General features: G+C 37.9%; 1 protein-coding gene across 1 annotated transcript in view; it reads right to left on the bottom strand.

Annotated features, from left to right (window-relative positions):
- LOC117338934 (rhotekin-like) overlaps positions 1–17,557 on the bottom strand; it is a 53,625-nt gene that overhangs the window by 16,890 nt on the left and 19,178 nt on the right. Inside the window, exon 3 of the mRNA XM_033900298.1 lies at positions 1,669–1,862. Coding sequence (XP_033756189.1) covers positions 1,669–1,862 — 194 coding nt within the window. The remainder of the gene's footprint in view (positions 1–1,668; positions 1,863–17,557) is intronic.

Below are 17,557 nucleotides of genomic sequence, written 5' to 3'. Positions count from 1 at the left end.
TTAATCCTGATTTGTAAAACTTTTGCACTTTAAGGCTACACTGTATTAGTTTTTTCAGCTTTACTTCTAAATCCCAAAAATATAAAATATAGCAATCGACAGAACACTTTTTGATAGAATTCACATGTTGTAAATTTTAATAGAAACAAGAGATCCCACAGGGATCTTGGCGCCCACCATTGAATGTTCTTCATAGGTTCCATGTCAGATTGATCTTTTCTCTACTTTTCTCTTCTTCTAAGTCTTACTAATCTGTGTAAATTCAGAAGAAACCTCTAGTACTTTTCAAACAAGGGAAACCTATATATAAAATTTAAGATTTAGGCACCAAGGGGAACCTATATATGGAATTTGAGAAAGATTCCTTCAGTACTTTCTGAGAAATAGCGATAACAAACTTCAATTGTCAAAATCCAAGATGGCTGCCTGTCGGCCATGTTGTTTTCCGATTGGTCTCAAAATGCAATATGCATAACTAGGCACGAAGGGGAACCTACATATAAAAATTTCAGGAAGATCCCTTCAGTGCTTTCTGAGAATTAGCGATAACAAACTTCAATTGTCAAAATCCAAGATGGCTGCCTGTCGGCCATGTTGTTTTCTGATTGGTCTCAAAATGCAATATGCATAACTAGGCACCAAGGGGAACCTACATATGAAATTTGAGAAAGATCCCTTCAGTACTTTCTCAGAAATAGCGATAACAAACTTCAATTGTCAAAATCCAAGATGGCTGCCTGTCGGCTAGGTTGTTTTCCGATCGGTCCCAAAATGCAATATGCATAACAAGGCACCAAGGGGAACCTACATATGAAATTTGAGAAAGATCCCTTCAGTACTTTCTCAGAAATAGCGATAACAAACTTCAATGGTCAAAATCCAAGATGGCTGCCTGTCGGCCATGTTGTTTTCCGATCGGTCCCAAAATGCAATATGCATAACTAGGCACCAAGGGGAACCTACATATGAAATTTGAGAAAGATCCCTTCAGTACTTTCTCAGAAATAGCGATAACAAACTTCAATGGTCAAAATCCAAGATGGCTGCCTGTCGGCCATGTTGTTTTCCGATCTGTCCCAAAATCCAATATGCATAACTAGGCACCAAGGGGAACCTACATATGAAATTTGAGAAAGATCCCTTCAGTACTTTCTCAGAAATAGCGATAACAAACTTCAATGGTCAAAATCCAAGATGGCTGCCTGTCGGCCATGTTGTTTTCCGATCGGTCCCAAAATGCAATATGCATAACTAGGCACCAAGGGGAACCTACATATGAAATTTGAGAAAGATCCCTTCAGTACTTTCTGAGGATTAGCGATAACAAGAATTGTTTACGGACGGAGGGAGGGACGGACGGACGGACGGACGACGGACCACGGACGCAGGGCGATTTGAATAGCCCACCATCATCAAATGGTGGGCTAAAAAGAAGAATGTGAAAATCTAAAGTAAACCAATAAAAATAAAAAATTTGCATCCATACAAAAGGTAGATACCTCGAACTACATGTATATTTGCCAGAGTAAACAGCCTCAACTCAACTACAAGTGCCTTTCGCTTTTATCCCAAAACAGATTTGACATTAATTGCTGTCATATATCATAAATAAAGTTTAGACACAGGTGAAAGGAGTTGTGTTTTACAGACACCATTTTTGAGACCTACATGTTTTTGCCGAGGACCTCAGCGGTTTTTCGTTTCTGAAGCTCTGTCATGTAGGCAATGATTCTAGTGTTAGATGTAAGAAGGTTTCGGGAGGCCTCCAACATCTGGGCGGGGTGTTTGGTCGCAGCCAGCAGTTTGGCTGTCCCCTCTCGCATCTTAACCTCATGGTCGATCTTCTGCTGAAGATCAGTGTCCTGAAACACAAAACATTCCCATATTCTAGTTACAATAGCAAAATAGTAACATAATTGACAGGTTTGATTTTGTTGATATAAATGATATAAACATTTATTATCCAGAATAACAAATGATAGCTCTACAATACCTGTGCAGTGTAAAATCTCATATTTCCCTTGTCAACCCAGGTCAAAGAGATAACATCATATTGAGAAATCAGTTTTGTCCTTTATGAATTCCTCACATACAAAACCATCTAAGGACAATACAAATCAACCTTCAGAAAGGCTTGGAAGATTACTCATACTCTTCTGAGTCTATTTATAGAGCTATCTTTAACACGTCCAATGATATCACATGTAAATAACATGCAAATTTAATTTAACTAAGTAGCTTGTACCACAGGAACAGTAAAATTGCATGTAGAGCAGCCATAAGGTGAGACCTCAGGATCATCGACAAAGAATCGTAATAAAGCACAGTATATGCATGATATGGAGAGAATAGCCATGATGGTGTATATATCCAAAACATGCTGCGACACACAAAACATGCTTTATATATATATTACTCCCCAGGACAAAATCTTTGTCAATATTTACCCAGATATCCTTCCCCGACTTGTCCACTCCCATCCTGATACAGAGTCTGGCCTACCGGAACAAGACACACGGCTATTCCTCGCACCACTGAACACAACTATCATCCCTAAACATCTTATACTTTTGTCTCCCCTATGTTTTTCTATTAGTCGCCATCAAACCCGGAACAGAACCATCTGTCCCAGTATTGTGTGGGGATCAGCTGTTAAGTTGGTCTTCCTCATTACAGTATAATCAGGGAACACTGGGACATGTTTCATCGCGCCAAGTTTATAATGAGATAATGGTATTCCACACTTTAACACAGTATTAATAAGAACTATGGAATTGTTCCCTTTATATAAATATATAACAAGATACTAGGATTGGAAGGTGTGAGGGCAGTATGTTTATAATACTGGGATGGGAAGGTGTGAGGGCAGTATATGTTTATAATACTGGGATGGGAAGGTGTGAGGGCAGTATATGTTTATAATACTGGGATGGGAAGATGTGAGGGCAGTATGTCTAATAAAACTGGGATGGGAAGGTGTGAGGGCAGTATGTTTATAATACTGGGAAGGGAATGTGTGACGGCAGTATGTTTATAATACTGGGATGGGAAGGTGTGAGGGCAGTATGTTTATAATACTGGGATGGGAAGGTGTGAGGGCAGTATGTTTATAATACTGGGATGGGAAGGTGTGAGGGCAGTATGTCTAATAATACTGGGATGGGAAGGTGTGAGGGCAGTATGTTTATAATACTGGGAAGGGAATGTGTGACAGCAGTATGTTTATAATACTGGGATGGGAAGGTGTGAGGGCAGTATGTCTAATAATACTGGGATGGGAATGTGTTACAGCAGTATGTTTATAATACTGGGATGAGAAGGTGTGAGGGCAGTATGTTTATAATACTGGGATGGGAAGGTGTGAGGGCAGTATATTTATAATACTGGGATGGGAAGGTGAGAGGGCAGCATGTTTATAATACTGGGATGGGAAGATGTGAGGGCAGTATGTTTATAATACTGGGAAGGGAAGATGTGAGGGCAGTATATTTATAATACTGGGATGGGAAGGTGTGAGGGCAGTATGTTTATGACACTGGGATGGGAAGGTGTGAGGGCAGCATGTTTATAATACTGGGATGGGAAGATGTGAGGGCAGTATGTCTAATAATACTGGGATGGGAAGGTGTGAGGGCAGTATGTTTATAATACTGGGAAGGGAATGTGTGACGGCAGTATGTTTATAATACTGGGATGAGAAGGTGTGAGGGCAGTATATTTATAATACTGGGATGGGAAGGTGTGAGGGCAGTATATGTTTATAATACTGGGATGGGAAGGTGTGAGGGCAGTATGTTTATAATACTGGGATGGGAAGGTGTGAGGGCAGTATGTTTATAACACTGGGATGGGAAGGTGTGAGGCCAGTATGTTTATAACACTGGGATGGGAAGGTGTGAGGGCAGTATGTTTATAATACTGAGATCGGAATGTGTGAGGGCAGTATGTTTATAATACTGGGATAGGAAGGTGTGAGGGCAGTATGTTTATAATACTGGGATGAGAAGGTGTGAGGGTAGTATGTTTATAATACTGAGATGGGAAGGTGTGAGGGCAGTATGTTTATAATATTGGGATAGGAAGGTGTGAGGGCAGTATGTTTATGACACTGGGATGGTTTGGTTTATTTTGTTTAACGTCCTATTAACAGCTAAGGTCATTTAAGGACGGCCTCCCGTGCGTGCGAAATGTATGCGTGTGATGAGTGCGTATGTGTGTTTTGGGAGGCTGTGGTATGTTTGTGTTAAGTCTCCTTGTGATAGGCCGGATCTTTTGCCGATTTAGAGTGCTACCTCACAGAAGCATACTGCCGAAGACACCCAGCAGCACACCCCACCCGGTCACATTATACTGACAACAGGCCAACCAGTCGTCCCACTCCAAATATGCTGAGCGCTAAGCAGGAGTAGCAACTACCATTTTTAAAGACTCTGGTATGTCTCGGCTAGGGGACAGAACCCAAAACCTTCCTCACAGCGGCGAACGCACAACTAAATGCCAAAAGTAAGGCATTGTCAAGGGAGACAGTAGGAAGAAGAAAGTTGTTCAGAAAGAAGAGAAAAGATAAGATCCCAAGTTTAGTCGCCTCTTACGATCATGCAATGGGGGCAGCAGGTACAATTCTTACGCCCTACCTGCAGGGCAGATGGGAAGGTGTGAGGGCAGTATGTTTATGACACTGGGATGGGAAGGTGTGACAGCAGTATGTTTATAATACTGGGATGGGAAGGTGTGAGGGCAGTATGTTTATGATACTGGGATGGGATGTGAGGGCAGTATGTCTATGATACTGGGATGGGATGTGAGGGCAGTATGTTTATAATACTGGGATTGGAAGGTGTGAGGGCAGTATGTTTATGACACTGGGATGGGAAGGTGTGAGTGCAGTATGTTTATAATACTGGGATGGGAAGGTGTGAGGGCAGTATGTTTATAATACTGGGATTGGAAGGTGTGAGGTCAGTATGTTTATAATACTGGGATGGAAAGGTGTGAGGGCAGTATGTTTACTTAACAATACAGAATCAGAAATTACATTTTAACATATCAAATCATCTTTGTGTAACAAAAAATAGTTTTGCAGCTTTTTGTAAATTTCCTAAAAGCATTTGAAGGCTACCTGTAGCTGGAGAACACAATCAGATTGGTTTTGAATTTTAAATTTCCTTAAAACTGGAAAGTTCATCTTTGTAAGTTAACGTTGAATAGGTTGTAAGATTGTAATAGAATGTCCATGAATTCCTTTCTGATTGACCATTTAGATCTAAAACTGTTCCAAGCGTAAGTCATTAGAACACAATGAAGATGTTTGTAGTTACAGATTCTTGATCCACTTCATTAAATCTTATCATAAACTTAAGTATATTGTCGTCTCTATCACAGGAGAATGCAGTTTAAATATGAATGAATACCATTTCATGTCCCAATACCACCAACAGATGTGCTAGTTTTGCAAAAATAAACGATAAGATATAATTCCACTCTCACTGATGGCACACACGTTTGATATCAACTTGAATATTGATTCTAAGGTCTGACAAGGCTCTGAATGATAATGAAGCTTTGACATAAGCCTATATGTCAGTTACAGATCGTAAACATTTGTAACAGAATAGACAGGATAGAATATTTTAGTTAAAGACAGAATTTATAACCCACCAGGAGATATGGCACGTAAAAATAAGCAATGGTCGAGTCTGCTTTGTCAGCCTTATTGCAGTTTAAACTAAATCAATATAGCGTGCGGGAGGCTGAAAGTTATGTAATATTTCCATTTCCTGCTTTAGCTATGGTATACACACAACCCCTACAAGGGCAGGGAAAGTTCCCCAAAGTTTAATAAAAGCATTTAGAAAGGATAAAATGCCATATTTAATTTCCTTCAACACCTTAATTTCCCTAAGCATTCCTTGAATACCCCCTCCAATCGTTTCCATCCCCCACACAGCCAGCATACACTTACATGTTCTGACTGGAGACTATTGATGTGAACAGTTTTAAAATGTCAGAATTTTGACATGATGGGAACGGTTGCTATATATCTAGGTTGCTGTTGATTTCCTATAAACAAATACAGATCAGGTTGTGATCAGCTGCTCTAGAGAAGAGGTCATCAAGTCTACACATCTGTACTATATTGGGCTTTCCCTATCTAGGCCAGTCCAGCCGAGTCTATCCTCTAGGATTTAGTGAAACCTGTTTTACACCTATTTATCACACCACATGCTAATAAAACAGTAAGTTTATGATACCGACATACGCATATGATTATAAACCAATTAGATATTCTGCAACCACTTCTTGTATGCAATAAATAGTTTGGAGTGATTAGAAACATTCATATCTATAAAATGTAAAGGCAGTATAAAACAAAGTTTTCTAACATTGTGCATATGTTGAAGTGTACTGTCGATTGTGTATTTATATTCCTAATCAATCTTGCCTGCAATAGTGTCTGATAAAAGTGTTCAAGGTAGCTGATAAAGTTAGTATTAAACTCAAATCTGATTTTTAATGTAATATATTATGAACATTGCTAAATGTCTTATATAAAATAAATATATATATAATTTGTTACCTTACTGTGACATGGAGACTTAAGGATGCATGCTACTTTATGCACACATACCACATTTATTATTCACAAATTCTCGGAATGCTTGAAGCTTGTAGTCCTATGGTAAATAAAGTAAGCAATATGACAAAAATATATTTCTAATGGAAATGAGACATACTAAACAAAATTATTTATTTCTGCAGACTTAAATTTCTGCTACAGCTTTTCAGTGGAAAAATGGATTTTAATAGGATTTTAATGCGAGATCTGTTTCAGATGTAACTTGCCCTGTTGTACTTATTTCTGTGTTTTCCACTCAAGTGCCTGTATAATAATATTACAGCCAGTCAACATCACACAACACAAGCTCCTCCAAGCCTTAAACCCCTGTTAAATGTTTTTATATAGCCATTCAGCCTATAGCTATTGGCGTTCAAGTCCCTTTGTAATGCTTGTCAGTTGATTTTGGTACCAGCTGCTTCAAAACCATTTCTTTTTGTAGGTAGATTAAGATCCATTTATTTATTGCACGGAAAAATTTAAATTCCCTTCACCAACAGGTAAAATATGAGAATGGCGATGCTAAGTACAACGTATGACTTCATTTGGCATCAATAATTCACTACAGTTCAGGCGCCTGTTATCAGGTTAATCCCTGGTACATACACAAACCAGTAAATATACTAATGACTATTCTCTGGGTCATACACACAACAAGTACTCAGATGAGTCGTGTACCTTTTACTTGTGTATCTGGGTGTACACATTCTACAATTTCAAATCCTGTGAAAATTTTATTCCTTTAAACAAATTCTGAAATTAATTAAGCATCACTAAGATATATGCGTTCCATAAATGTACATATGTTTTAGTGGTAATTTCTATAATCTTATATCAGTGCTAGCCTGCACTGGCACCTATATAAACACAAACTCTAAAATGTGCTGATCTGTCAAAATTTGATGGTGTGCTTATAATATGCATGCCAGTCAGAACATTAAACAGCGGTACAAGAGGCCTAATAGGCCTACATTGCTCTGACACCTGGTGTATTCACTTCTTTGATAATTCTCACAACTTGACTTTAGTAAATCAAAGAGGTCATTTGAAAGTTTTAACGAATTTAACCGTGACCTTGAATATGGGTGAAGGTAATTTCTTTTCAAAAACTTTGCAGGGATTCATCTCAGGTACATACCAGTCAAATATCATGATTACAGAACTATTGGTTTGTTTGATTAAGTCATTTGAATGTTTTTAACAAATTTGACCCAGGCCATGTGACCTTGAATATAGGTCATGGTCTGCACCCTTATTTTTCGAGAACTCTCTTTTGTAACAACCTAAGATACAAATCATTGAAAACATACAAAAACTTCCCTCTTAACCTAGCTAAAGCCATTGAGAACACAAGAAAGATGCTATTCCATAATTGTCTTACAATACAAGATTTGAATCAGAAACAGAAAATTATCAGTGAACGGTCAAAGTTGTGTACTGAAATGTCCTTGAGGACACTTGTGACATTTTGACGTTAATTAAGCAAATTACGAACAAGCATTTAAGTTGTTAGAGAGCTGTCGTTGTGTTGTTTGCAGCACATAAATTTTTGAGAATGTCACAGACAGTGTCAGCTTGTAACAGTTTGTCAGCTACAGGCCTGGTACTGAACTGTTCCTGTCGATAACCCCAAACACTGGGCCTTTCATAAACAGCCTGACATTGGGGACAGTCTGGCTGTGGTTAAAATGCTGGTTTACTGCCAATGGATGGATATCAAAATAGTACATGTATGTGTAGTAAAGCATGTGTGCTCATTGTCATATGCAATAGTTAGTATATGACTATATGTAGTACGTATGAACATGTATATGTGTATAGTGTTGTGTACATGTATGTATATGTACTAGAACATTCATGTGTGTGGGAAGGTGTTTGCGTGGGGTGTGTCATTCTCATTCATCAGAGTTACTTCCCTTCGTTTCATATGTCACTCGGTCAGTACGGTGGTGTAACTTAGCAGACTCTGGGGGGCGAGAATGGGGGTGTGTTGGTGTGTATGTGTGTGTGTAAGCTTGTGCGTAGTAAATTATAATAGAAATACACATCAGTGCTGAAAGGTGTGAATGACCATAAAATGTAGATGTCTTGTGTTTGTTGATAATATATGTTTAACTGAATAAAATATAAATTACAAAAAAAAAAAAATGCTGGTTTACTCAAGAATGACAATCAAAATATATAAGTTACCATGGACATGTGTATGAATCTAGTAGCTACTTTGTGTGTCCCCCAGAACAGTATAAAATACCTCCAGTCAGAATCACTGTGCCGTTTCAATGAAAACTTGGATACATGCATGGCACATTCCAACAATTTTGAAATAAAAATTTGTGAAGACAAGATCATAAGCTCTCTTGAACAGGGACACAAACAGCTACCCAATATCATCTTGTTTTTGAGCTGAAGCATACCTCACCATGACCATCAGGATTGTAGTATCCAATGGTATATTAACAGTCCCATATATCTTCTGTATACAAACACCAGTCAACAACTATGATCATGACTTGATACTAGCTTTGAACAATCAGTTAGATCATATCGAGGCAAGCAATATGCATAAAAATGAAATTGAATGTTGACTTGTCCAGTAAGAATTTTTTGTCTTTAGAAACAAATTAAAATTTTGTAAACTATCCATGAATTGTATATACAACTGTGTATATAACATATACAGTGAGGCAAATTGTACAGGCCCAACACGCATTATGTAAATGTACTGAACGCAGCAAGTTGAATTTATTTTGAGGAACAACATATTGTGTGATTTACTCACATTGGATCAGTCTGAGTACTCACCTTGAGACTGGCCACTAACTGGCGGAGGTAGAAAAGGCTGAGGTCCTCTAGGATGATAGGGGAGGTAACCTCATCCTCAGGGCTAGGTTTTGACGAATTGGACGAATGTGCCAAGGCCCCAATAGGCAAACATTTATCCATGGTTATAGTTACAGATCTAATACGAATCCACTGAAATTTTTACACTATCTAGTCACTTCCATGACACAGCGTAAACATCCAAAATTAAACCTATTATCTTCAGCCTCCAAAAATTATATTGTCAATATCCCAGCAGTTATCACGTAAATATATATCACGCAGTTTCTGGTACCGAACTGTTATGTAATGATCTCAGTGTCGACAGAACACACAAAGCTTCCATCTTATCAGGAAATCTCCAGCAAAACCAAAAAGTTTGTAACTTCTCGATCAAGTAGCAGACGCAGATCAGGTACAATTCCCAGATCACTCTATACCTTCCTATTGATGGCTAAAACAGAAAACGTTCATCAATGTCTTCTCATTCCTATCGTGTTGTACCTTACAACTCACTATATGTAAACACACATACCGTACTATACCCATGCATTCTTTGTGAAACATCAGGCTTGTTCAACAATATGGAACCCACTGTCTGGGAATACACAGCTTTGGACGATACCCAAAACTATCAACACATCACAGTATATACGTAGAGATCTCACTGTCCAGATCAATTACTTCACCAAAATTTAAAATATAGACATCTTCCTTCTCAACAGACTCAAACTTCCCTCTCACCTGATAAAACTTCAGCTAAATTCCTCAAAATAAGCCACAAGATAAAATTTAATTAGTTTCCTGCATCACCTATCTATCTGCACCCATTTTTAAAAAATCTCTGATTAACATTTGTGATAAAAACTCAGAAGCTATCTCCAACTGTTATTAACAAAAGGTAAGCCTCTGGGAACTACATATGGCCTACAGCAAAATCGGAATGAAATTCATGATCTGTCAATCAACAGTAATTATCCCACTTACTGGAGTTACAGGGCAGATTAATTAGTTCTTGGAGAATGTACCATTACATACTTTATCTAACAAAATAGGGCTTCTGGTTGGATTTTAATGAATTATTATCACAATTAATACATTAATAAAGCCACTTTTTCAGTGGGCAGGTTACCAAATGAGAATCTGGGGCAGACTATAGGTAATGGCACCATGATATCTGGGAAATCTAAATACCTTTCTCCCAGACAGTTTTAAAAAAAGGTCTTAAAGATCATGATCATATCCTACAACTTCTCTCCTGTGGGCAAAATCCCAAACATATGTTGCTGGTAGTCAAGTTATGGTAATTACCTGTATATTTACTTGTATATGGGGGACAGGACCTATATTCACCTACTCGAGTGAATCAATGAAAAGATGGAGACTGTCTTTTCCCTTATCAACTGTTGACATCAGTATGAACCCATCAGTCGGAAGTCTGACTAATACTACCACATTGTCAACAATATATATCCTGTTCAGCTAAACCACAAGGATAATGTTTCTTACACCGATGAATAATTCTATCAAACAACTTGTTCCGTCTACAAAGTATGGTTTATGATAAGACAAATTTATAAAATTTATCATACCCACCAACTACGAAATTCGAAAAAATGAGAGCCTAAAACCTTACCTAATTTGGAAAATTAACAAATAATCAATGGCAGATTCATCTTAATAAGTATTAATTAATCAAATACACACCCCTGATAAAATACTGATAAAACTTGAAACATCATGCAGAGACAGAATTTATAACAGGTTATCATAACATGAGATTCGACCTTTGACCCAAATGACACACACCCAACGTCAATAAACAATCAATTCAATAGCTAGATCAGCATTATTACATTCGTAAATCTCCTATTTACAGAAGTTTGTTGATACACACTGGCCCTAAATAAAACCATGAGTAAATAACACATCACCTACATTATCTGGCCGTAACGAAATAACCTGGATCATTTACAACCTCTAGAACATAAAATCATAAAAGCACATTACACATCTGTATTTTTTTCTACAAATTCTTTTTCAAACCACAAAATGAGGTATTACACTGATCAAGCCTGTACCATATAAACACCTGTTTAAATACACAATCTATACTCTCCCCATTCTGATACACGTTTATAAGTCTATAAATTATCTGATATATTATACGTACTTAAGTCAAACCAGGTACAGGTCATCCCACACACTCCTCCATCTTTGATGTGAGCAAAAACAGGTGACAGTCTGACCCACGTAGGTAAAACAGGTATGTTATCAACGTGTGTTATCCGAGGTAGTACACCAGGCACAGACCTTATATCTCCGGGTCCATAATCTCCTCCACATGTAACTACTGTACTGCCGATATCCCCCTGTGTGTTAATTGTTCCGAGATAACACTGTTTCCACTTTGGGCCAATTGTTCGGCTATTTAACCCTCCTCTGTGCGTAAGACCCAGACAATTGTCTAATTACTCAGGTGGATATGTGTTTGGATACATAGTGATCCTTCCGTATACATATCATATAGGCCCAGCCTCTGGATCAAAACAGGTGTATATTGTGATAGGATTCCTCACTGGAGACAATAGATCACTAATACAGGTGTAAAACAATTGACTGTGGGGTAGTCCCTCCTGATGGCAACAGATCTCCTTGAAGACAATAGATTAAAACATGAAGTCCAGGCTCCAAGTTCGAAAAGGTGAAATATAATTATCGGTCCAGAATCCTATTCAATGCAGATGTATTAATATAGCTGTCTTTCCATGCCGACATACCACTGCGACAAACCTCCAGATCAATTTCTAACGTGGTCCTATCTATGTTCAATACAATACTTTATGGAGCAGTTTAGCTGAAGGCCAGAGAAAAACCTTCATTGACACAGAATAAACTCTTTGTGTGTCATTCAACAATCTGCTCCTCTCAGTCTTTCATCTGATCTATAAAAACCTGTTAACATCTGTCCCAGATAAGAGAAATCTTATATGTGTAGCGGGGAACGTTGGACAAACTTTTCATATGAGTTAAAGGCATTCCTTCACCTCCGAATGACAAGATAATTTCATCAATGTCTTAATGTAGCTTGTCATCTCTATTTGAGATAAAGATATCCAACACCCACCTTTGTCAACACTAGTAAAAAGGAGCTAACAGTTTCCCTTTCGATCCACAGTTCCTATCTGTCCTGACACACAATCTGTAGTTATATATAGTCCAACCCCAGACAGCGCTGATACCAATATATTGTTTTCAATTTCAATAACACAACTTTCGATGGGATGACATTCTGACATCACTGTGTTTATCCACTAATCGGTGTCCAGGTACACAGGATATGAGGTAATGATGAGAGCGTTTGACGGCCCTTCAACACTCGGGCCCTGTATGTTCGACCCTTTTGTGTCGTTTGCGGCCCCTTTGTGCTGTCCTGGCCCCTTGTAACCTCTTCTGACTTTCCACACCCACACTACCTTGTACTGAATGTTTACCTGAGCCTATGACCCATAAAAAGTCCACAAAAGATAAGCTGTCCAGCTTTGAATCAACACTATGGCCGTACCCTCAATAAGCCTATAAATCCATTCAGGTTTCTGTGTGCAGTAGTAGCTAGCTGTCCCTATGTCTGTAGATCTAGATATCACTGTGTTATTATTACACCTGGGCCAAATTTCCATCAGGTATATATAAAGCTATATCACTTTCACGACACACCTACAGGACACTTTTTAAACTAAATGTCTTTCCTCTATACATTCATTATCCACAATGAACTGCATTCATTATAAACACGAGTTTAAAGTTTCACTTCACAAATATAATTCGGCTAACTGTAGTGTTTCACCTGTTGCTTGTATGTAAATAATGTCCCCTCTAAAACAGACTAACACTTGGTCGGTGTTTCCAAAATTTCCACCTTTTCTATTCAATTTCATCTAAATTTGTAAAGTGCCCTGGAGAAATGTCAATTTCTACCTGTGGGCTGAAAAGGAACTGTCAAATTAGCTTCCGAGTGTATGACTCAATGAATAGGGCCCATTTAATATACCAGTAAGTACAGGTGATACATCAATTAGCACTAACAGTCACCAATTAGATCAGGATACAGGTATATCTACTTCCTGTGACAAGCTCATATATAAATACATTGATTATAATTTCTGATTAGGGAAAACAATGAACAATATATATTATACCAAAATAAATGATAACAACACACAGACCTAGGCATTATATATGAATTACCGATCGGGCGATAGCATTGTCTATAATACTATAATATATTATACCTGTTTATAATTCTGATAATATATATCTTGTGTCTACCATATTAATTAACCGGTCAACAAACCAAATAAATCTCCAAATAATTGTCTTTAATCAACCTTTCCAGACATGTACACCTAGAGCAATAACGCACCAATTGCAATCAACAGGTACTACAGCCCGTACCTGATATCTGTGTGGTATCTCCAGGTACCAGTTTATATATATAATCACATCCCCCAGCTGCTGCAGTCTTACTCAATCTATATGTGATATATATATTTAATACAGGTATAGAGAACTAGAAACACCTTTATAGCACACTTCATTCTAATTATTTCTTGTGCTACCAGCTGGTAACCCAGCTACCGATCAGTATTCAAGAACTCCAGCAATACTAATTACATTATATCCAACAGTATAGAGGTATGACCATACATACCAACAATAAAAACCGTAAACGATGTCCATCAGTATACCAAAATCTCAATTTTTACCTCAGAAATAAAAGAAGTTTAATCACAAAATGAGCAGAAAATATAAGAATGTTGGACAGCTCTTTAACATTTTATGATAAAAATTCTCCAACATCTGATTTACATTTGCATGATTTATGATATGTACATTGTATATAAATTAATTAGTTTTATGTTTTACTTGTCCATCACACTTTGATCTATTAGACAGGCGAGACACTGAGACAGACAGGCCACTGTGGATCTGCCGATCAGGCAGTGACCCCTCTGGTGTCTTTCAGTGTAATGATGATGATGACGACACGCGTAATTACCTCACACTGGAACATCCTTCAACCGACACCACACAAACAACCTATACTCCCTAATGTAAGACTCTACTATATACAGAAATCAGAGTGTCCAGATTAACAAGGTTCTACTGTACACTGAAATTAGAGTGTCCAGATTAACAAGGTTCTACTGTACACAGAAACCTGTCCACATTAACAAGGTTCTACTGTACATAGAAATCAGTGTCCAGATTAACAAGGTTCTACTTTACAAAGAAACAAAAGTGTCCAGATTAACAAGGTTCTACTGTACACAGAAACCTGAGTGTCCAGATTAACAAGGTTCTACTTTACAAAGAAACTTGAGTGTCCATATTAACAAGGTTCTACAGTACACAGAAACCTGAGTGTCCATATTAACAAGGTTCTACTTTACAAAGAAACTTGAGTGTCCATATTAACAAGGTTCTACAGTACACAGAAACCTGAGTGTCCATATTAACAAGGTTCTACAGTACACAGAAACCTGAGTGTCCATATTAACAAGGTTCTACTTTACAAAGAAACCTGAGTGTCCAGATTAACAAGGTTCTACTGTACACAGAAACCTGAGTGTCCAGATTAACAAGGTTCTACTGTACACAGAAACAAGAGTGTCCATATTAACAAGGTTCTACTGTACACAGAAACTAGAGTGTCCATATTAACAAGGTTCTACTGTACACAGAAACCTGAGTGTCCAGATTAACAAGGTTCTACTGTACACAGAAACTAGCAAGGTTCTAATGTAGACAGGGTTCTTGTTAAAAGCCGGTTACAACGAAAACCGTCGGCTATTTCTATGTCCTAGAACAACCGCCTATTCTTATAGAAACACTAAACTTTCCACAGAATTGACATTTCAATAATATATATTATTGATTTGGTCTATATCGGCAAACAACACTTTTTTTCTTCGCTAGTATGGCGTGAATCTATAGAAAATCCTCGTCTGTCTTTTACTATACGATTGCACTGTTAATAGGACGTTAAACAAAATAAACCAAACCAAAGCACTATGGCAACCAACTGACAAATGTCGGACACAGAATCGAATGAGATCAGCAAAAAATAGATAGTGAATGAACAAAATCTACTCATTTATTTTTTTTTTTATTTCAAAACATTGTTTACTAAACAACTTAAAGCGACAACACTTTAAACTATATCAATCTCAAGATTTAATGTATGATTTATCATTGAATTTGAGCAAACAATAGATACAGCAAATTTAGCATATTTTCAAAATTATTAAAAAACATACTGATTTGGTAAAAAATAGTTAATAACAACACTTAAGTGCCCAAATGCTAGCTACAGGCATTTATAATTCAAAAAAAATTCTGGAGGAGACCCCATCGATCCCCCATAGCAAGAAGGGGGCTTTGCCCCTCTCCCTCCCCGGGCCCCCTCCCTCCCTCTCGTGCTCTCCCACTGTCTTGGCCTGCAGCCTCGATGCCATGGCCTATAGCCTATGGCTACCAATTGGGCCTGCAGCCCCCAACCCCCTATAATTATTTTTCAACCACCTGTTCTAAAACATACTGAGAACACTGGTAGTGCGCATAAAAACAAAGTGTCGAGACAAGGTTCTACTATTCTGATTTCACAAGGTACTACTCTTTTACTAATTGTGAATTGGTAGTCATTGTCAATCGTATGCATAAGTTTGATTTAAAACTGATTATGTCAAATATACTGGAGTCAGATCATTAACTATTCAGGTTAAAAGTTCAGAAAGGTTAAACTTGAACATTAATAGATGGACTGACAAGTATATGTGACAAATCAACAGGTACCACAGTTTACCCATGTAATTTTGAAGAATAAAGCTGTCACATAAATAAGTTGAATATACAACAGGGTAGCCCCTGTTCTTTTCACCAGCTGGTACATGTAAATGCCTGTTTTGGACCGATTAGTTATTGATAGTATGAAACATCACATGACCATTATACTAGGTGGACAGTTAATTTAAAAATCTGCTGAAATCCAAACATATATATGAACATGTAAACAATATACTCAAGAAACTTTATTTGTGTACGTTGCATTTACACATTCTTTTATGTAAATCAAAAGGTCATTCTAATTTTGACTTCATGTACACACCTCACACTACCAGATATGCCTTCTCCTCGGCCCTACCCCTGGGACTTATTATACTTGTATGTTCTAGCTATATGATCTACCTCTCTTGCCCTACCCCCAGGAGCTGATTGTGTTCACACATTATAGCTATTGCCATTTATGATCTCTTATTCTGCCCCACCCCAGGGACTGACTGTGTATGATCTCTTCTCCTGCCCCACCCCAGGGCCAGGGGCTAATTGTGCTCATATGTATACAATCTTCTCTCGCCCTATCCAGTCTTGTTTCTTCATTCTTCACAATTTAGAACTACTGATATAATATACAGGTCAATGAGCCAATATATATTGCCCTTATTTCAGTTATGGAACAATTGTTATACAGAGGAAAATAATTTCCATCATTAAATCATCATTTCAAAATGCTGATATCAAGAAGAAGCCCAAAGGGCCTGTATCACTACATTTCTACAGAAAAGGAAGTATTTGCTAGTTAATACTTCCAATTATCGGGCCCTGCCACTCAGACCCCTGGGGGATCAAACCCTCCAAATATACAAAATTGGTTCCCCATCACTCATGGAAGCTTCAGACCAAACATAGTCTAATCCTGTCATTCCTACAAAAAGATTTTAAAGAATTTGCTATATTTCCCCTAGTAGGCCCTGCCCCTAGGGATTACACCCAAAAAATATACAATTTTGGTTCCCCTACACCAAGGATGCTTCAGACCAAATCCTTTCATTCCTACAGAAGAGGAAGTTTTTGCAATATTTCCTCTATTGGGTCACACCCCTCTGGACCCTGAGGGGCCAGATCCACCATTAACTCAAAATTTGTTTCCCTTCTCCCATGGATGGGATACTTCTGACCAAATGGTCAAAATTCATTGAGTTTTGATCATGACTAGTAGCAGTTAGCAGCTATTAAGGAAAAGGTGACAGATGACAGAGGGACAGACCGATGGATATGCTG

This window comes from Pecten maximus, chromosome 12 (genome assembly GCF_902652985.1).
Source record: "Pecten maximus chromosome 12, xPecMax1.1, whole genome shotgun sequence".
Taxonomy (NCBI): domain Eukaryota; kingdom Metazoa; phylum Mollusca; class Bivalvia; order Pectinida; family Pectinidae; genus Pecten; species Pecten maximus.
The sequence above is the reverse complement of the archived record's forward strand: the minus strand, read 5'-3'. Positions and strand labels throughout refer to the sequence as shown.